This window comes from Telopea speciosissima, chromosome 3 (genome assembly GCF_018873765.1).
Source record: "Telopea speciosissima isolate NSW1024214 ecotype Mountain lineage chromosome 3, Tspe_v1, whole genome shotgun sequence".
In the NCBI taxonomy this organism is placed as follows: Eukaryota; Viridiplantae; Streptophyta; class Magnoliopsida; order Proteales; family Proteaceae; genus Telopea; species Telopea speciosissima.
In genome coordinates, this window is record NC_057918.1 from 6702498 (window position 1) to 6724448 (window position 21951).

Below are 21951 nucleotides of genomic sequence, written 5' to 3' on the forward strand. Positions count from 1 at the left end.
GTGTGATTCTTCTGCTTCTCTATACTCCATTAATTAATGTCGTTATTGTGCCCTTTCCCTTGTTAGGGGCACAGGGGACGGGGAGGGAACTGGAGAAGATAAAGATCTCATCAAAAAGCTACCAAACCCACATTAATTAAGGGTAATGGGTTGTTTTTAATTTTTTTTTTCCTGAAAAACCAATGGCCTCGGTTTACGTAGCGGCTTCAGCCAATGATCGGGGTGGTCCAACCAATCCATCAAATCTGACGGATCTTAGAAGGGAAGTGAAGCAAAGTGAATTTTTTTAAAAACTATAAAAAGATCACTTCTAACCAGCTAACAGGAGATAAAAATGGATTTTGATTGGAGTTGGAAAAGTGAGGAACAGACGTGTCTGATGGTCCTTCAGGACCACTGGGATACTTTAATTGCAAAGTGATTCTCAAATGGTCAATGACAATCCAAACCTGACGACCGTGTTTGGATGGTTTTAATCGTGCTAGCGTGTTTGCTCAGCCAAATTTAGGGATTAGGGAATGATGGGGAATAACAACTTGCAAACCCAAAGTCAATCGACCAAGGGCTCCTAAGTTTTACCATTTCAATCTTTTTTATGTTAAATGGTTTAAACATGCACCCTTGCTTAAGGGGAAATGCCAACATTGACAAGTGGAGAAGTTGAATTTAGCTTACATCTGTGGATGGAAACAATAAGAAGATTCTATATACCATTAACAATGGAGAATACAAAAATGCTCTCTTATTAACCTCGAAACTCTTATACACTCGATGAACTATTTCCATCGAGACTTTTTTTAAAGAAATATTATAAGAGATTAGAGAAGCTTTCTTCTTCTTTAGGATTGTTCTAGCCACCTTTCTTGTATATAAGAGCTTAAGTGAATAGTGATCTGTGAATAATATCATGAACGGTTCATCATCGTTGATTTATATAATTGATTTTTTTTATCAACAATGAAGAATACAAGAATACTCTCTCATAAATCTAAAACCTTTATACAATCAGTGAACTATTTTCGTCTCTTTCATAGAGATATTATAATTGTTCTTTCCACCTCTCTTGTTTAGAATTTTTTTTTTTTAAAAGAATTGTCCTATCCAACCCCCTTGTATAAAAGAACCTCGGGGAATAGTGACCTATGAATAATATTTGTCAATGGCTCTCATTGTAACAGCCTCACTATCTCTAGACTCTTTATGAGTTGATGCATTGTTGTTTTTATTTCGTCATTGTGACTTATAGTTGGTAGCCTCAAAGTTTCTCATGAATAAAATGCATTTGAATTATATTTGGCAACCTTGAAGAAAATTACTTGGATCCATTAGATAAGAACGAAAATTACAAAATAAGTAGGTTTCAAATTTATTTTACATCTACCATTTTTTATTTTAAAAAGATTTACTTAATCCCCAAAGGTGGTTAGTACTCATGCCACCTTAGAATAAAATAAAAGTAAACTTTTAAAATTGCCCCAATCTAATTTAATTGTTTTAAAAACTGTAAAAAACCGATGAAAGTGCACCTTAATTGTAGGAATAGAAATCAAAGTAATTATTATCCTCTAAAAAAAATAAAAACAAAGTTATAGCATCGAATCCAAAGGGAAGTCTTACAAAAAAAAAATTTCTAAAAGAAAGTACATCTTAATTGTTGGAATAGAAAACAATAGAAACATATTAAATAAAATAAAATAAAAAGAAGATGGCTCACCCATCATCATAGGGTATACCAACCCCTCCTAGGGTTTTTGTATGCTCCAAAATATCCTCTCAATACCTATTCTCGCCCTGCCGTGTATGGGATCTCATTCACAGTTGGTGGAAGGAAACTCGATCATAAAAAAAAAAAAAAAACAAAAAAACAAAAGTAATAGAAACAATAATAAAAAAAAAAAAAAAAAAAAAAAAAAAAAGGAAGTAGAGAAAGTTGCATCCCCTGTCCTCCTATTTTTCTAATCGTGGTTTAAGATTAAAACAGATTTTTGGGCCAAATTTGAAAATGTGTTTTTATTTTATTCTTACATGACATGACTATTAACCAACTATGAAAAATTAATAAATCTTTTCAAAATGAAAAATAATAGATGTAAAACAAATTTGAAATCTATTTATCTCTTAAAAATACAAATACAAGTGCTCTTATGTTAGGGTTAATTATAGATCACCCCCTGATTTTCAATCGAAACACAAATCATCCCCTGATTTGGACCCCAATATGATAAATTAGTCCCTATCGTTAGTTTTATGCTGTTGGGATGATGTCAACCAGTTAGATAAATTTAAATTCCTAAACTACCCTTGACTACCATAGAATTATTTTTTTACCCTTGAATTTAAAAATCCCAAATGTTTTTTTTAATATATAAGGATGAGGGAACCAAACGAGAATATTCCCTCTTCTTCCCCAAATCAATGGAAAGACAAAACAGGGTAAAACCCTTGGGGTTCTGCCTCAAGGGGCATTTCATGCTGAATCTAGCTTTGATATTCCCAAAGAGGCTAAAGTTAGAGAGAGAAAGAGAGAGAATTGAAAGAGAAAATAAAATGTCTAGATTTAAAGCTGGGATCTCCACACTGTTGGGAGTAATACTGAGGAAGAGTATATGCAGATTTCTTGAAGTTAAGCTCATTTTAGTGGATTTGCTATCGGTTTTCGCATCGGCGATTCAGTTTTCCGGCATTTTTTATTGGGGATCTACCGCTGCAGTTTCCAGTAGGTACTCTGCAAAGTCTTCAATGGTTGCAAGACATGATAGGTAGGTAGGTAGTCCATGATTTTGTTTCTCTTTTAGAAATCTTTTTTTTTTTTTTTTCTTTTTCTTTCTAGTTAGACTACTGGTTCAATTCAAAGTGATCGAGTTCTTGCTGGTGACATGGTGTACTTGGATCTCCGGCGATCCTTGCACCACACAGCCAAAATCGCCTCTGGTTTTTTTTTTTTTTTTTTTGGGGAGGGAGTAAGTGACGGAAATAGGGCTTCAATCTTTTGTGGAGATCTCTCTCGTCTGAAGGTGTTCCAGTCTAAAATTCAGGGGGTAGCAACCATACTCCATGGGCTCTCAAAGGCACAATTAATCGGCTGGAATAAACTAGCAGAAGAGGAGCAGGAAAGATCTGAAATTAGTTCTGGGAAGTAACTTCAACCAGTCAAAGTTGCAGGTTTCGGTTCTTACAGCAGTGATCTTCTTTGAAGCTGAAACCTAAAGGGTAAATATGCCTACAGATGGAGAACGTATACCCAGAAAATGAGGCGGAAGGAAGAGGAGATGAGAGAGAAGGTCTTGAACTCAGGCACTGTTTGGAACATGAGTTGCAGAGGTGGGGTTTGAATCAGGGTAGTTAAAATCATTGTAGAAGGGTTGACATCTAGGATGCTCGATCGCCGTGATCCCTCCATTAATGACTTCCATCGTGAGCTCCTCCACACGTCCCGTCCCTCTATCTTTTGGCAGACAATATGCTTGGGAAGCAGCGGCGGCGGCGGTACTGCCAACGGAATTGCAAGGAAGGAGTAGGGGTATTTTAGGTTGAAGACGGAGAAAGGATAATATTATAAATTTAATTCTAATGTTTTAATATAAGGGTAAACTAGTTCTTTCACATCAATAACTAACTGACTATCAGTTGCTGTTACTGTAAAGGGTTGATTTGAGTTTTGATTGAAAACCAGGATGATCTGCAATTTACCCCTTTTGTTATATGACTGTTAAATGGAGTTAACAACCTCCAATGGTTCCCATCAAAAAAAACAAAATAAAAAAACAACCTCCAATGGTTGATGCGACAAATTCAGAGTGCGAACAAAAGAGAACCTAATCGTTTTTCAGATGGATTGAGTAAACGGGAATGATCCTCTCCAAGTCCAACTCTTCTCAATCCACCCATCAAACTCTGTGGTGAGCCGCTTATTTATCCGCAACCCTTTGTTCAAGTCACATCTCATTTTTATTCGCAGATCAGATTGGCATTTGAGTTGGATAGGCACTTGATGGATATTTATCCTCTCCAGTTCTCTGCCTGTCCGATTTCCCAGTGCCTCTAATAAAGGGGGTTGGTAGACCCCACTCAAGAAGAATATTCAAACAGAAATACGGTGATCATTATGAAACTAGGCAAGACAAGGAATTGAAGGAGATAATTTTCCGGTGCATGATAGAGCTGATTTGACCCAATTCAGACATGCGGAGTGGTGATATTAATTAATGCCTCACCGTTTTTATTTATTCTTTATTTTTTTGTTTTATAAATTTCACTGAATGATAGTTACTGATTAAAACCATCCAAAACTGGAACCAGGCTTTTCGCTCAGAGTAGCGTTCTGACTCTCAAAACTATGAACGGGACCAAGATTGGATCAGATTTTGCTACGCTGGATGTCAGCCGTATGGAATCCACCACCAAGCCTAGAATGGGAACCACAGAAGCATCCATGAGTGTACCTCACGTATCAAGAGTATAAACTGGATATTGGAACTTTCTAATTCTGCCATGTGGAAATGGGTGAGCTCCAAGAAATGTGAGGCATCCGTGAGTGTACCTCACATCGCTTAACAGAGAGGCAACCCTAACGAATGGGTGGGGTCCACCCCTTCTTTATTAGAGGGACTTGGGAAACCAACATAGGTCTTTTACGATGTCTTGTCTTGCTTGCCCTGTCTGTACTGTGTAGACACTGGGCTGCGTGTAATGAATGTCTTACCCAGTCACCCCTGTTTGGGCAAGGTACTTGGGCAGGGGTAATATGGTCAATACGCATCACCTTGTATCTGTGCAGCACGGCAGGACGAGCAGTTCATCGCCGTAGAAGATCTGGATCCCTTGGGGAACTAGACTGGACAAGAAATGAAACAGATAATTTTCCCGATTGCCAAACGAAAGGAAAGAGCTTTGTGGTGCAACAGGTTTTGATTTTACACCGAAGCTATTACATCGCATTCAGCTGGTCTAGGATCTCATCCAGCCGAGCTGTGAGATCCTTAAACCAGCAGGATGTAATATATTATTGGTGTTGTTGAACATACGAAAGATTCCTGACTCGAAGAATCCTATCTCCAGCCTCTTCTCTTAGCCTTCAAACCCGATCGTAGATATTCGTAATGCTTCCGCATGCACTGCACATATGCAAAACAAGTTAGTATTTACTGATCATTTGAAGATTAATATATAAAGCTGGATCACGGTCTTCCAAAATTGGAAAAGGGGGATTGATAAAGGATGAAAATCCTCAAGTGCGGTGCGTTTTCCAGTGCATCACATTAAAGAATCCAATCATAAAAACATGGGCAGTGACATCTTTTTATCCTCTCAAGTATTGGGTGAAGGATTGAATTCTTAAGTGCGGTGCACTGCATGAGAGGATAAATTTCCAATCATAGAAGGGAGAGACCTTTCATGGGCATCTCGTCAGATCAATATATTAATCTAAAAGGAGCTTGTCAGTTGTTTGATGAAATGCCTGAGTGAAATGAGGTCACCTTGACTCTATTAATTTCGGGGGTTCATGAAATTTAGAAGAATGCGATTTCTTGGACTGCAGTAACTAGCGATTTTGTTCGCAATGGGATTTATCTGTTTGTAGTGCTCTAATCACATTTTACACCTTTAAATCTCATTTCTTCTTCGGATGCCAGATTGCAAGGCTTAGGCTAGTGGCCTGCCTATGAAAAAGCCTTTCTTTAGAGCAAACCTATTGTATCTTTCTCATGGCAATCAAAGTTTTGCAAACTTATTGTAGATCAGTATTCAATATATTACTGCATAAAATTAATTGCTGATAGAATCCTTTTTAAATAGAATGTTTGCACTGTTTTCATGCAAATAATGGAGACTTAATTACTCAAAAAATTAACACTAACAATCACTATATAGATTCCGTTTGGTTGCAATGGAAATTAAATGTAGAATTCTTAAAAATTTTGAAACTGTTAAAATAGAAGTTTTTGTAATCATCATTATCCAACATAATTATATATACTACTTAAATTACTTATCATCCATATTTTGTATTGATATTTTTTAGATAGAATTTTTGTTTTACTTTCCAAGTCCAAGAGATTTGGATGCAAAAGTGAGGTATAATTTAATTATCAACCGTTTCCCTTTAATTTTAGGTTTGAAAGTTTAATTTCCCTTGCAACCAAATGGAGCCACATATATATATGGATTTTATTCATATGCAATTAAGACATTAATGTAACCCTCAATTCCAGTATACTCGACGTGCAGTCACAACAAGAATTACAGACAATAACTCCTCCTTTTTACCTTAATTATTTATATTTAATCTTCATAGAGCTTAGAAGGAAGGCGTGGGGTGAAAAGGATGTGTAGTGGGGTTGCTTTGGGCATGGTGAGTCCCAAGCCTTCAGTCATGTGTACTGGTTCCTCTGAAGGGGTCTCAAAATTGAAGGCTTGTAGTAGATGAGCAAGAGTCAAGTGCAAGATGTGCTTGGCAAATGCGATACCCGGGCATGATCGTATGCCCGGTCCAAAAGGGATGAACTCAAAGTTTTGACCCATAAAGTCTACTTGTGCATGTGTGGGTAGAAACCTCTCTGGATTGAATTCATGAGGGTCTGACCACACTTGAGGGTCCCGATGAAGCTTCCATAGGTTGACAAGCAAACGTGTGCCCTTTGGGACAACATAGCCCTCCACTTGACAGTCTTCCATGGCTTCATGTGGTATTGATAAAGGTCCAGGAGGGTCGTATAGCCTCAAAGTTTCCTTCACAATGGCTTGTAGGTACACTAGGTTCCTGATGTCTGATTCTTCAACGTGTCTGTCTGTTCCAACATGGACGTCCAGCTCTTCCTAGGCCCTTTGTAGCACTTGGGGATTGTTCAATAGCAAAGAAAGTGCCCATGTAAGGGTTAGGTAGTTGGTTTCATAGCCACCTGCGATGAGGCTCTGTACGTGCATGGAGAACAATATATGGATGACAGAGGAAGGTTAATAATTAAGGCTTTGTTTGGTATATATTGTTGTAATTAATTAGCATCATCAATTAATCAAATCAAATCAAATTGAAATTGAAAGGTAACATACATACATACATACATACATACCAGTACAGTTGCCTTGATGACAGTATCACGATCATAACTATACTTCAATTTGTCCTCAGGAATGACGGATAGCACCACATCATTGAAGTCCAGCTCATCTTCTTCTTCTTCATGGATACTGCTATGACCACCATTAATTCGATGTTCATCAATCCAATTTCCAACTATAGAATCTAATTCCTTAGCAGCAGACTTCATGGCTCTAATATGTCCTCCCAAGTCCAACCATTCACAATAGGGTATTGCATCCGATACAACAAACACCCCACTTAGGTACGCCAGTTGTGCCATTGCTTTCCGGAATCGTTGGGCCTCCAACATCATTTCCAACACCACCAATAATATTAATGTTACCATAAAATCGTTTCCCAGCAATCAGTTAGTTTGGTGATGAAATTAAAAGTAAGGTGTTCGAACTACTCCTTCATCTCCACTTTGATTGGATCACGTTGTCGTCGGTCAGTAGTACTGTTGTTGTTGTTGTCCTTGGCCGCCAAAAACTGAGTACAATTTTTTTGATGGATCTGTCTACTTCAAAGATCCTAACATGCCTGAGCTTGTGAAGACGGGTAGTGGAAATTACTTCAACAGTGGTCGTCTTACGCATCTCACGCCAATATGCCCCATAAGGTGAGAACCCAATAAAATCGTAGTGCATGGATGCCTATGTACTTACCTGCAGCGCTACAAGGGCGTGTAGCTAAAACTCTATCGTTTGTAGTGAAGCACTCCTTGATCAGCTCTGCACTGCTCACAACCAGTGTGCGATGTACGCCGAGTCTGAGCATGATGGCCGGGCCATACTTGTCGGCCATAGCTCCAAGCGTTCGTGGAAGCGAATTTTGTCCCCCAAGCATATGGAGATGACCAATAATTGGCAAGACACCAGATGGTGTTGGGGCTTCCCTTCCCTTGCCGCTTTTGTTTCTGAATAGGAAGCAATACACCAACAAGATTAAGGCTACAAATGTTCCTATTACCTGAGATGGGATAATTGGAATGAATTGCACATTCAAGCCAAGCAAGCTTCCTTTTCTACTTCTTTTGTTGCAAGTTGCAGACTTTATATAAGCTCTAGCTAGCTAGAACCGAGTCAACCTACAACTTCTACTACTGCTCCACTCTGCATTTAACTATTTTCATTATATTAATGGAATGAAGAGTGGCCACGTTAGTAGGAAGGTGATGTAACCAAGCACGGTGTTGTTCTTCTAGACAACAATGAACTCTTTAAGTTCTTAGACAAAATTCAATTATTAAGTAATTTTCAATAGTCAAAAACTGTCTCCCAATGAGCAAAGCTCTTACATTTATAAGAAACAAAAAATACTAATTCTAATCTTTAAGCCTACTCAATCTTATGGCTTGAGATTACATCAAATAAAAATAATTAAACATAAAAGAAAAACCCTAACTAGCTTAGGCCTCCTTGACACAAAACTACCAAAAATAATCAAAGACTAAACTAAAGAAAGGGGTTGTAAGAATTCGGTCAGCTTGGATTATCAAGCCCTTGATCTAGTCAAATCCTTCCACTGATTAGTGCTGGTGATCTTCAAAATCGTCCCAAGATGGTGCTTCTCAAAATCGTCCAAAGCGGTGGCTGTGACTGTGACTGCTGTCCATATTGGGAAGCTTCTCTTTGTGCTCCAAGTGATCTCTTACTGGCTCTAAAATTAAGGGATTTCTAAAGTGGAAGCTTCCAACTTAGTGCTGTCCATTTGAGCTTTCCATAGTAAGATCCAAGCAAGGGAACTCCAAGTTCATTGCAAGCTTGGTAAGTGTTCCTTCTTTCATGTCAAACACTTTTAAGATAAAAATTCTCAAAACGGAACATCAACTCTTGTCTTTAATTGAAGATGCTAAAAGCTAGCTGTCGAAGTTTTGAATCTCGCATAAACTAACTTAAATGGTCCGGGGATCCATTTGCCTTGGGCTGTGAGATTCTTCTTTCTCTCACTTTGATTTTTGTAGTAGTATTCAATGACCAGAATGCCCTTATCCATTGAACCATTTTTTATCGTCAACCGCCGTGTCGCTTTCATTATTTCTGCTACGTGCTTGTACGTGCTTCTTCTTCCTCTTCGCTACAGCTATGTCATGAGAGAGAATGAAGCTACAACAAGGAGCGAGCTACCAAGCCCACATTAATGAATTAATGGGTTTTGTTTTTAATTTTAATTTTTTCCCGAAAAACCGATGCTCTCGGTTCAAGTAGCGGCTTCAGCCAATGATCGAGGTGGTCCAAACAATCCATCGAATTTGACAGATCTTAGAAGGGAAGTAAAGCAAAGTGAAAAAAATCTCAAAACGTTTCTTACGGTTTTTTTTAAAAATTTTCAAAAAATCCTTCTTTATTCTCAACGATCTCTCTCTCTCTCTTACAAGGGTGAACCTAAACGATCTGAACCGATATAGATCGGTATCTGCTGAAATAATACCGATTCCTTAGCAGATACCAATACCGATTTTTGGCTCATCCTGTATCGGTGGGTTGGTACGAACAAGGGTAAAAATATACAAAAAATCTAATTTTTGAACAAAAAAGGGTAAATCTAGCTGACATAGATCGATTCGAATCGGTATCGATTGAGACCGATAGCAATTCCTGGTCAATCCCGTATCGGTGGATCAATACAAACAAGGGTATAAATATATTTAAAATTTTTTTTTTTTTTGGGAAGAAAATAGGGTAACCTAACCGATGCAATCCGATACATATTGTTCCGGACCGGTATCGATGAAGATGGAGATCGATACTAATTCTTGGCCGATCCTGTATTGGTGGATTAGCACGGACAAGGGTAAAAATATTTAAATAAAAACTTATTTTTTTGAAGAAAATAGGGTAACATAGCCGATGCAGACTAATACACTCTTTTGGATCGGTATCGGTGGAGATGGAGATCGATACCGATTCCTAACCAATCCTGTATCATTGGATTTGTACATGCAAGGGTAAAAATTCTAAAATAATCTAAAGTTTTTTAAAGAAAACAAGAGCAAACCTAATTAATCGGGATCGATATGGATTGGTATTGGCTAAGACTGATATCGATTCTTGACCGATCTCATATCGGTGGATCAGTACGGACAAGGGTAAAAATGTAAAAAAGAAATCTATTTTTTTTTTTTTTTTTAAAGAAAACAAGAGTAAAACTAACTAATCCAGACCGTTATAGATCGGTATCTGCTAAGATCGATACCGGTTCCTAGCTGATCCCGTATCAGTGGATTGGTACAGACAAGGGTAAGAATGTAAAAAAGAATCTAGTTTTTTTTGTTAAGAAAACATGGGTAAACCTAACCGATCCGTGTCGTCCGGATTGGTTAGGTTTACCCCTATTTTCTTTAAAACACTTGTTGGTCTGGATCGGATAGGTTTACCCTTGTTTACTTTTAAAAAAATTAGATTTTTTTTTAATATTTTTACCCTTGTCCATGCCAATCCACCCACACGGGATCAGTATCAGTCTGAGCATATATCGATTTGTATCAGTATGGATCGGTTAGGTTTACCCTTATTTTCTTTTCTTTTTTTTAAATAGATTTTTTTTTTTTTACATATTTACCGTTGTCCGTACCAATCCACCGATACGGGATCAGCCAGGAATTGGTATCAATCTCAGCCAATACCGATCCATATCGATCTCGACCAGTCTGGTTTACCCCTATTTTCTTTAAAAAAAATTAAAATTTTGAAACATTTTTTCCCTTGCATGTACAGATCCAACGATACGGGATCAACTAGGAATCGGTATCGATCTCCATCTTCACCGATACCGATCCGGAACGGTATGTATTGGTTAGGTTACCCTACTTACTTCAAAAAAATTAGTTTTTTATTTTTATTTTTATCCTTGTCCGTGCTAATCCACCAATACGGGATTGACCAGGAATCAGTATTGGTATCGGTCTCAGCAGATACCGATCTATGTTGGTCGGGATCGGTTAGGTTTACCCTTGTTTTCTTTAAAAGAATTATATATATTTTTTTTTACATTTTTACCCTTATCCGTATCGATCCACCAATACGGAATCGTCCAGGAATCAGTATCGATCTCCATCTCCACCGATACCGATCTGGGACGGTATGTATCAGACTAAATCGGTTAGGTTACCCTATGTTCTTCAAAAAAATATATTTTTACCTCTGTCTGTACTGACCCACCGATACAAGATCGATCAGGAATCGGTATCTGTCTTAGCTGATACCAATCCGAATCGATCTGTATCGATTAGGTTTACGCTTTTGTTTTGTTCAAAAATTTGATTTTTTTTTTAACATTTTCACCCTTGTCGGTACCAACCCATCGATACGGGATCGATCAGGAAGGAATCAATCTGTATTGATTTGGATCGATTAGGTTTACCCCCGTAAGAACGAAAGAGAGAGAGAGAGAGAGAGAGAGAGAGAAATATCATTGAAAATAGAGAAGGATGTTTTGAAGAAGAAAAAAAATTTTAAATACCAAGAAACGTTTTGAGATTTTGTGGATTCAACAAGCAAGAGAGAGAGAAAGAGAAAGAGGGGACGCTATCGTTGAGAAAAAAGGACTTTTTGAAAAAAAAATATAAAAAACAGCAAGCAAGAGAGATAGAGAGAGAATGATCATATCTACCTTATTTAATTAAAAAGGTGTTTTTTTATTGTTTTGATTATGAGAGAGAATAAGAGAGATATTCTTCACATAATTGTTAACCAATTTACTTTTGATAAATCCAAACTTGATTTCAATAAGATTAAAATATTATTAATCTATTATTAAATTAAATCAAGTATTTTTTTAATATCTAAAATGCATAAATGGTCATTAATATACAATACGTACCTACAAGACCAAGTAGAATTCTTCTTCCCTAAATCAAATTATAACTAACAGAGGGAAAAAACAGAAGCCAATGAGTTTGGACCGTTGAATGTCCGAGCCAACATCTCCACCTAGCATGCCATAGTGCACAATTTTAGAAATTGGCAAGGATTAAAATCCCCGGCCTCTCCCCTCTCTCTCCCTTTCCTTTTGGGATTGTTTTCGAAAGCCTAAGTTTGGACCGTTGAATGTCCGAGCCAACATCTCCACCTAGCACTGCCATAGTGCACAATTTTAAAAATTGGCGAAGATTAAAATCCCCCCGGCCTCTCCCCCTCTCTCTCCCTTTCCTTTTGGGATTGTTTTCTGAAAGCCTAAGTTTGGACCGTTGAATGTCCAAGCCAACATCTCCACCAATCACAATCACAATGCACACTTTTAAAAATTGGAGAAGATTAAAATCCCCCTGCCTCTCCTCCTCTCTCTCTCTCCCCTTTTGGGATTGTTTTCTGGAAGCGGCCCCCCCCTTAAAACTCATTCCTTCTTCTGTCCCAGGCTTAGGTTAGTGGCCTGCTTATCAAAAAGCCTTTCTTTAGACCACACCTATTATATCTTTCTTATGGAAATCAAGGATTTGCAAACTTATTGTAGTTCAGTATGCAATATTTTACTCCATAAAATTAATTGCTGATAGAATCTTTGCACCGTTTTCAAGCAAATAATGGAGGCTTATTAATTACTCAAAATTTACACTAACAATCATTATAAAGGCTCCCTGTACGTGGTTGGAAGGGAAGTAAAGGAAGAACGGAAAAAATTTTGAAACTTGAAAAAGAAGTTTTTGTTATCGATATTATCCAACATGATTGTATCTACTTAAATTACTTATCATATTTAGTTAAGATATTTTAGATGTGTTTTTTTATTTTATTTTTCCCAATCCAAGAGATTTTGATGCAAAAGTAAGGTAAATTTCAATATCAAATATGAAATGCTTTAGAGTTGGTGATATAATCATTCAGTGGTAATGAATGACTACTAAACTTTCCCTCTTTAGCTTTGAAATTTTCATTTTCTTTCCTTTTAATTTCCCTTGCAACCAAACGGAACCATATGTGAATCTTATTCATTAATTTTAACCCAAAAAAAAAAAAAAAATTTTATTCGATCATTAATTAAGACATTGTAAACCCCAATTCGATCAATACTTGCAATCACAACAAGAATAATAGACAACTCCTCCTCCTTAATCTTCATAGAGCATAGAAGGAAGGCATGGGGTGAGAAAGATGTGTAGTGGGGTTGCTTTTGGCATGGTGAGGCCTAAGCCTTCAGTCAAGTCTACCGGTTGCTGTGATGGGGTCTCAAAATTGAAACCTTGTAGGAGACGAGCAAGAATCAAGTACAAGACTTGCTTTGCAAATGAAATACCTGGGCATGATCGTATCCCGGATCCAAAAGGAATGAACTCAAAGTTCTGACCCAAAAAGTCTACTTGTGAATGTGTAGTGAGAAACCTCTCTGGTTTGAATTCATGAGGGTTTGATCCCCACACTTGAGGGTCCCGATGAAGCTTCCATAGGTTGACAAGCAAACGTGTGCCCTTGGGGACAACATAGCCCCCCACTTGACAATCTTCTATGGCTTCATGTGGTACTGATAAAGGTGCAGGAGGGTATAGCCTCAAAGTTTCCTTTACAATTGCCTGGAGGTACACCAAGATCTTGATGTCTGATTCTTCAACGCGTCTGTCTTTGCCAACATGGACCACCAGCTCTTCCTGGGCCCTTTACAGCACTTGGCGATTGTTCAATAGCAAAGAAAGTGCCCATGTCAGGGTGGAGGAGGTGGTTTCGTAGCCACCTGCGATGAGTTGCTGTGCACGTACAGTGTAATTAAAATGGAAAGAGGAAGGTTAATTAAGGCTGCTTATAAGGCAGGTGTGGTTGTAATTAAGCATCATCAATTAATCAAATCAAATTGAAATTGAAAGGTAACATAGATACATATATAAATACATACATATATACATACATACATACATACATATCAGTACAGTTGCCTTGATGACAGTATCACGATCATAACTATACTTCAAGTTGTCCTCAGGAATGACGGATAGCATCACATCAATGAAGTCCAGCTGATCTTCTTCTTCTTCATGGATCCTGCTATGACGACCACAACCAGTACGATGTTCATCAATCCATTTTCCAACTATAGAATCTAATTCCTTAGCAGTAGACTTCATGGCTCTAATATGTCCTTCCAAGTCCAACCATTCAGAATAGGGTATTGCATCCGATACAACAAACACCCCACTTAGGTACGCCAGTTGAGCCATTGCTTTCCGGAATCGTTGGGCCTCCTCTTCAACCTCATGATTTCCAGCAGCAACACCAATATTATTGTTCCCATAAAAACGTTTCCCAGTCATCAGTTTTGTGATGACATTAAAAGTAAGGTGTTCGAACCATTCCTTCATCTCCACTTTGATAGGATCACGTCGTCGTCGATCAGTAGTACTGTTGTTGTCCTTGGCCACCCAAACTGAGTACAATTCTTTGATCCTAACATTCCTGAGCTTGTGAAGACGGGTATTGGAAAGTAGCTCAAGAGTGCTCATCTTACGCATCTCGCGCCAATATGACCCATAAGGGGAGAACCCAAACCAAGCATAGTGGAAGCCTAAGTACTTGCCTGCAGCGAAATGAACGCGTGTAGCTAAAACCTTGTCGTTGGTAGTGAAGCAATCCTTGATCATCTCTGCACTGCTCACAACCAGCGATCGATGTACGCCGAGTCTGAGCATGATGGCCGACCCATACTTGTCGGGCATAGCTCCAAGCGTTCGTTGAACATGTGTTTTTCCTCCAAGCAAATGGAGATGACCAATGACTGGCAAGGCACCAGATGGTGTTGGGGCTTCCCTTCCATTGCCGGTTTTGTTTCTGCCTACACAGTAATATACCAACAAGATTAAAGCCTCAAATGTTCCTATTACCTGAGATGGTATAAGAAGCTCCATTCTAATCTAATCTAATCTAATGGGAATGAATTGCACATTCAAGCCAAGCAAGCTTCCTCTGCTACTTCTTTTGTAGCAAGTTGCAGACTATTCTCCTGATGGAGCTATATATATTAGAGCTACCTAGCTAGAACCGAGTAAACCTACAACTCCTACTACTGCTCCACTCTGCATTTAATTATTTTCATGGAATGAAAATTTACCACGTTAGTAGGAAGCTGATGCAAGCACGAAAGGTGAACTCAAAGAAAATATGCAAAGAATCAATGGCAGACAAGAAATAGAAAAGAATAAAATAAATGCAAGTGTTGTTCCTCATGGCAGGGGTTTTGTTCTTCTAGGTTCTTAGACAAAACTCCAAGTTCATTGGACGCATGGTAAGTGTTCCATCTTCATGTCAAACACTTCTAAAATAGAGCTTTTAAAATAAAAATTCTCAAAATGGAATATATACATCTGCTGCCATAATTTTTAGATTTGAAACTTCTTAATATTGAGGGGATTATCTTCCAATTAAGAAATAAGTATGTAGAAGATTTCATGCTTCCAAGATGATTTACCTTAGAGGTCAAATAGGTAACATCAACTCTTGTCTTTAACTGAAGATGCTAAAAGCCAGCTCTCGAAGTTTTGAATTCTGATTTTGGAATCTCGCTTAAACTAACTTAAGTGGTCCGGGGATCCATTTGCCTTGGGCTGTGAGATTCTTCTTTCTCTCGCTTTGAGTTTTGTAGTTGTATTCAATGATCAAAATGCCCTTATCCATTGAACCATTTTTTTTTATTGTTCTACTACTCTTACATGATTCGGTCTTGTGAGGGGTATCATCGTCATTTAGGGTAGGATGAGATCTTGTGAGATCTGTCTTCTACTCGTCTTCCTTGTACGTGTTTCTTCTTCTTCCTTTTCTCTACAGCTATGTCATGAGAGAGAATGAAGCTACATCAAGGAGCGAGCTACCAAGCCCACATTAATTAATTAATGGGTTTTGTTTTTAATTTTTTCCTGAAAAATCGATGGTCTCTGTTCAAGTAGCGGCTCAGCCAATGATCGGGGTGGTCCAAACAATCCATCGAATCTGACAGATCTTAGAAGGGAAGTAATGTTAGATTAAATTGATCCGAATAGGGACAAAATCCCAAAAGCCAGGATCTCCATAGGGCGTTCAAGAACACAATCAAATAAATAATAGAAAATAGGGATAGAACCACTGACCTTGTTTAGCATCCATAGTGATGATGATTGCAGCGGAAAATAAAGAACAAAGATCTAGGTGCTTCCCCTCTATTCCCAAAGTAACTGGCCTGATGAGAATACCGAATGCGTAGGGATGACGAACACTGAATATCTCCCTCTCTTTCAAGAATGCACTCCTCAATAGTAATTGAGAATAATAAGTTGTGATGGGTAAACGAGGGACCTAACTCTCCTTATATAGTAATCCTTATAGGGTCTGACTCATCACAGTCCCAATGAGAATCTATCTGGCCCACACTAAGCCTGTCCACATTAGACTTCTAATATAACTTAATGACCCCACTTTATTAAACCAAAACCCAAATTAGCCTGATTTAGGGATTTAATTATGTCCATATAGAGTTTTATTAGAACTAAAATTCTAACAAGTAAAGCAAAGTGAAAATTTAAATAATAAAAATACGAAGAATAGTAAAGATCACTTCTAACCAGCAAACAGGAGATAAAAATGGATTTTGAAACCATTCAAAACTGGAACCTGGCTTTTGGCTCAGTGTAGCGTTCTAGTTTTCAACACTATGAATGGGATCGAGATTGGATTACATTCTGGTACGCCGGATGCCAACCGTATGGAATCCACTCCTCCTTGGGAAGACGATTCTCGTAGGAGAATGTGAACCAGCCTCTAATGGGGACCACAGAAGTATCCATGAGTGAACCTCACGTATCAAGACTCAAGAGTATAAATTGGATATTGGAACTTCTTAAGTCTACCATGAGGCCGGAAGTGGGTGAGTTCCAAGAAATGAGAAGCATCTATTAGTGCAATTCAGATCCTCTGTGATGCGCTTCCCATGGCGGCCCAGACATTGAGATGTCCGCAATGACTGTCTTATTTTATTTGGGCAAGGTGTTCGGACAGAGATAAGGCGGTCAATGTGCGCACCTTAGTATCTGCACCGCTCAAGCCACTACGGACAACGCACCGTAGAAAATCAATCAGTATCCCCATTATTGTAGCTCACATCTCTTAAGAGAGAGGCAACCCTAACGAATGGCCAATTGAAGAGAAACAGCTTTGTGGTGTTAGCTAACAGGTTTTGATTTGACAGCGAAGCTACTATATTGCATCCAGCTGGTCTAGGTTCTCATCCAGTCGATCGAGCTGTGAGATCCTTATACCAGCAGGATGTAATATAGTAATTGGGTGTTGTTGAACACTCCGTAGGAAATATTCCTGACTCGAAGATATCTATCTCCACCCTCTTTGTATATCCTTCAAACCCGATTGTAGAGAATCGTAATGTTTCCGAAGGCACTCGCACTGCACACATGGAAAACAATTTAGTATTTACTGGGAAAGAGGATTTCAAATTTGAAATTCAAGAAGATGAAGATGGGGTTTGTTTTGTTAAAATGGTACATTGATCTGAATTCAAGGGCCGATTTGTTAAACCCGATCGATCCGGTTTGGGTTGAGAATGCATTCAATGTGTTGAAATCGAAATTTTTAAAATTTTAAATACTAACCATCGGATTTTTCAATTTACAGGTGTCAAGCGTAGGTTGAAAAAATGGCCGCTATAACCAAGGCCATAGAAAATCTGAAACCGATAAAAATCCGTGTCATGGTTGATTTACACATTTCACGATGTACCGCTCTTATATTTTTGTCGATTCATTCTCACAGCCTCACTATCTCTTGACTCTATATGAGCTGATGGTGCATTGTTGTTTTAATTCCATCCAAAACTGGAACCGGGCGTTTAGATCAATGTAGCGTTCTAATTTTCAAAACTTTGAATGGGACCGAGATCGGATCACATTCCGGTACGCTGGATGCCAACCAACTGAAATCCACTCCAGCAGAAGGTTCTTGTACTGAGAATGTGAACCATCTTCGAATGGGGACCACAGAAGCAATACCAAAGCGATTGTCCAACCCTCGATCGATCTACAATAACATAAATTTTGGATGCAAATCGTCTACGGTACAGCTGCCTGTGCTACGCAGATATAGGGTCGCACATAAAGACTGTCTTACCTCCACTAGGGTAAGACACTCGGGCAAGGATAAGGCGGTCTTTGCGTGCTGCCCTCTGTCTATGCAGCACAGGCAGGACGGACAGCTGCGCCATAAGAATTGACATCCTCTCCTTCCGCGTGCCCCTACTTCTATGTGCGCCCTACACACAACGAGTCGTGCAAAGACCGCCTTACCCCCGCTCGGGCAAGGCGCTCGGGCAGAGATAAGGTGGTCTTTGCGCACCCCGTTGTGTGTAGGGTGCACAGGAAGTAGGGGCAGGCGGAAATAGAGGATCTGGACTTGCGCCATAAACTATCCAAATTCATAAATTTTAGAGATTGCAGCACCTTCCATGGAATTAATGGAGAAACCACAAAGATCAAACTCGATCTCAGAGGAATGCGGAAGAATCTTCCTCATACCAGAGATATTAGTCATCTCAGCTACTGAGCTTGCTTGAAATATTGGAACTTATTAATTCTACCATTTGGAAGTGGGTGAGCTCCAAAACCCAAAAATGTGAAGCATCCGTGAGTGTACCTCACATCTCTTAAGCAACCCTTACGAACGGGCAATTGAAGATCAGAAACAGCTTTGCAGTGGTAGCTAATAGTTTTTGATTTGCCAGCGAAGCTAATATATTGCATTCAGCTGGTCACGTCTAGGATCTCATCCAGCCGATCGGACTATGAGATTCTTAAACAAGCAGGATGTAATACAGTAATGGGTGTTGTTGAATGTACGAAATATTCCTGACTCGAAGAAATCTATCTATCTAGATCAGCAGCCTCTTCTTATATCCTTCATAGGCTAGTGGACTGCCCATGAAAAAGTGTTTCTTTATACCACATGTGAGATTCTTATCAGATTCTTTTCTATACACACACAATGTGTACCCACATTTATGCACCGAAAACTCATTTCTTGTAACATACAATGTGAAGACCATATGAACAGGATGTCCGGTCCTGTCCCTAATCGAGAACCGTTTTGGGTGAAAACCCATGGAACAACTTACAAACCCAATAAAATATAAGCCATACGAAAAAAAAAATAAACATTTTATTAATTAAACCAGATTTGACGAACACATATTCAACAAATAAGACATTATTAATGTAACCCTCAATTCAGTACACTCGCGTGACTTGTAGTCACAACAAGAATTACAGACAACTCCTCCTTTTTTCCTTAATTATTTCCATTTAATCTTCATAGAGCTTAGAAGGAAGGCATGGGGTTAGAAAGATGTCTAGTGGGGTTGCTTTGGGCATGGTGATGCCTAAGCTCTCAGTCATGTCTACTGGTTCCTGTGAAGGTGTCTCAAAATTGAATCCTTGTAGCAGTCGAGCAAGAGTCAAGTACAAGACTTGCTTGGCAAATGCGATACCCGGGCATGATCGTATGCCGGATCCAAAAGGAACGAACTCAAAGTTCTGACCCATAAAGTCTACTTGTGCATGTGTAGTGAGAAACCTCTCTGGTTTGAATTCATGAGGATCTGACCACACTTGAGCGTCCCGATGAAGCTTCCACAGGTTGACAAGCACACGTGTGCCCTTGGGGACATCATAGCCTCCTACTTGACAGTCTTCCATGGCTTCATGTGGTACCGATAAAGGTACAGGTGGGTATAGCCTCAAAGTTTCCTTTACAATTGCCTGGAGGTACACCAAGTTCTTGATGTCTGATTCTTCAACGCGTCTGTCTGTGCCAACATGGACGACCAGCTCTTCCTGGGCCCTTTGCAGCACTTGGCGATTGTTCAATAGCAAAGAAAGTGCCCATGTCAGGGTGGAGGAGGTGGTTTCGTAGCCACCTCCGATGAGTTGCTGTGCACGTACAGTGTAATTAAAATGTTAAGAGGAAGAATATTAATTAAGGCTTATATTAAGGTAGGTGTGGTTGTAATTAAGCATCATCAATTAATCAAATCAAATTGAAATTGAAGGGTATATACATACATACATACCATTACAGTTGCCTTGATGACAGTGTCACGATCATAACTATACATCAATTTGTCCTCAGGAATGATGGATAGCATCACATCAATGAAGTCCAGCTGATCTTCTTCTTCTTCTTCTTTATGGATCCTTCTGTAACCACCATTAATACGATGTTCATCAATCCAATTTCCAATTATAGAATCTAATTCCTTAGCAGTAGACTTCATGGCTCTAACATGTCCTCCCAAGTCCAACCATTCACAATAGGGTATTGCATCCGATACAACAAACAACCCACTTAGGTACGCCGTTTGAGACATTGCTTTCCGGAATCGTTGGGCCTCCTCCTCTTCAACTTCATGATTTCCAGCACCACCAATATTATTATTGCTCCCATAAAAACGTTTCCCAGTCATCAGTTTGGTGATGACATTAAAAGTAAGGTGTTCAAACCACTGCTTCATCTCCACCTTGATAGGTCGTCGGCCAGTAGTACTGTTGTTGTTGTCCTTGGCCGCCCAAAGTGAGTACAATTGTTTGATGGATCTGTCTACTTCAAAGATCCTAACATGCCTGAGCTTGTGAAGACGGGTATTGGAGAGTAGCTCAACAGTGGACATCTTACGTATCTCACGCCAATATGAACCATAAGGTGATAACCCAAATACAGCATAGTGGAAGCCTAAGTACTTACCTACAGCGAAATGAGGGCGTGTAGCTAAAATCCTGTCGTTGGTAGTGAAGCAGTCCTTGATCAGCTCTTTACTGTTGACAACCAGCGAACGATGTACGCCGAGTCTGATCAACATGGCCGGGCCATACTTGTCGGCCATAGCTCCAAGCGTTCGTGGAAGCGGATTTTGTCCCCCAAGCAAATGGAGATGACCAATGACTGGCAAGGCACCAGATGGTGTTGGGGCTTCCCTTCCCTTGCCGCTTTTGTTTCTGCCTACACAGTAATACACCAACAAGATTAAGGCTACAAATGTTCCTATTACTTGAGATGGGATAAGAAGCTCCATTGTAATCTAATCTGATCTGATCTAATCTAATGGGAATGAATTGCACATTCAGGCCAAGCAAGCTTCCTCTGCTACTTCTTTTGTGGCAAGTTGCAGACTTTTCTCCCGAGCAATATATTTATATATTAGCTCTAGCTAGCTGGAACCGAGTCACCACTCTGCATTTAATTATTTTCATTATATTAATGGAATGAACTAGGAAGGTGATGCAAGCCCAAACTGTGAACTTCAAGAAAATGGGCCAATAATCAATGGAAGACAAGAAGAATAGAAGAATAAAAAAATAAAATAAATGCAAGTGTTGTTCTTCTAGACAACAATGAACACTTCAAGGTTCTCAGACAAAACTCAATTATTGAGTAACTTTCAATATTCAAAAACTACCTCTCAAAGAGCAAAACTCTTACGTTTATAAGAAACTAAAAATTTAATTCTAATATCTAAGCCTACTAAATCCTATGGCTGAGATTACATCAAATAAAAGCAGTTAAATATAAAGGAAAAACCCTAACTAGCTTAGGCCTCCTTGACACAAAATTACCAAAAATAATCAAAGACTAAGCTAAGGAATGGGATTGTAAGAATTCGGTCAGCTTGGATTATCAAACTCTTGGTCTAGTCAAAACCTTCCACTAAGTGCTGGTGATCTTCAAAATCGTCCCAAGATGGTGCTTCTCAAAATCATGGAAAGGGGGTGGCTATGACTGCTGTCCATACTGGGCAGCTTCTCTATTTGTGCTCCAAGTGGTCTCCCACCCCTAAAATCAAGGGATTTCTAAAATAGAACCTTCCAACTTAGTGTTGTCCATGTGGGCTTTCCATATTAAGATCCAAGCAAGGGAATTCCA

General features: G+C 39.0%; 1 protein-coding gene and 2 pseudogenes across 1 annotated transcript; all 3 read right to left on the reverse strand.

Annotated features, from left to right (window-relative positions):
* Positions 1–6260: 6260 nt before the first annotated feature.
* On the reverse strand, positions 6261–7394 carry LOC122654102 (annotated as a pseudogene).
* A 5730-nt stretch (positions 7395–13124) lies between these two features.
* LOC122654103 lies at positions 13125–14909 on the reverse strand (annotated as a pseudogene).
* A 4428-nt stretch (positions 14910–19337) lies between these two features.
* LOC122654104 (xanthotoxin 5-hydroxylase CYP82C4-like) lies at positions 19338–21105 on the reverse strand. Its single transcript, XM_043848081.1, has 2 exons — positions 20105–21105; positions 19338–19964 (listed from the first exon to the last, which is right to left on the reverse strand). The coding sequence occupies exons 1-2, from the start codon at positions 21101–21103 to the stop codon at positions 19338–19340; spliced, it is 1626 nt and encodes a 541-aa protein (XP_043704016.1). The 5' UTR covers positions 21104–21105.
* Between the last annotated feature and the right edge of the window lie 846 nt (positions 21106–21951).

What these genes read in the sequence shown, in the direction of transcription:
- LOC122654104 (XM_043848081.1), bottom strand. Translation starts at nt 21,103, where the DNA reads ATGGAGCTTCTTATCCCATCTCAAGTAATAGGAACATTTGTAGCCTTA. An exon ending in TCATCAAGGCAACTGTAATG is followed by an intron (nt 19,965 to 20,104) that starts GTATGTATGTAT and finishes GTACGTGCACAG; the next exon opens with CAACTCATCGGAGGTGGCTA.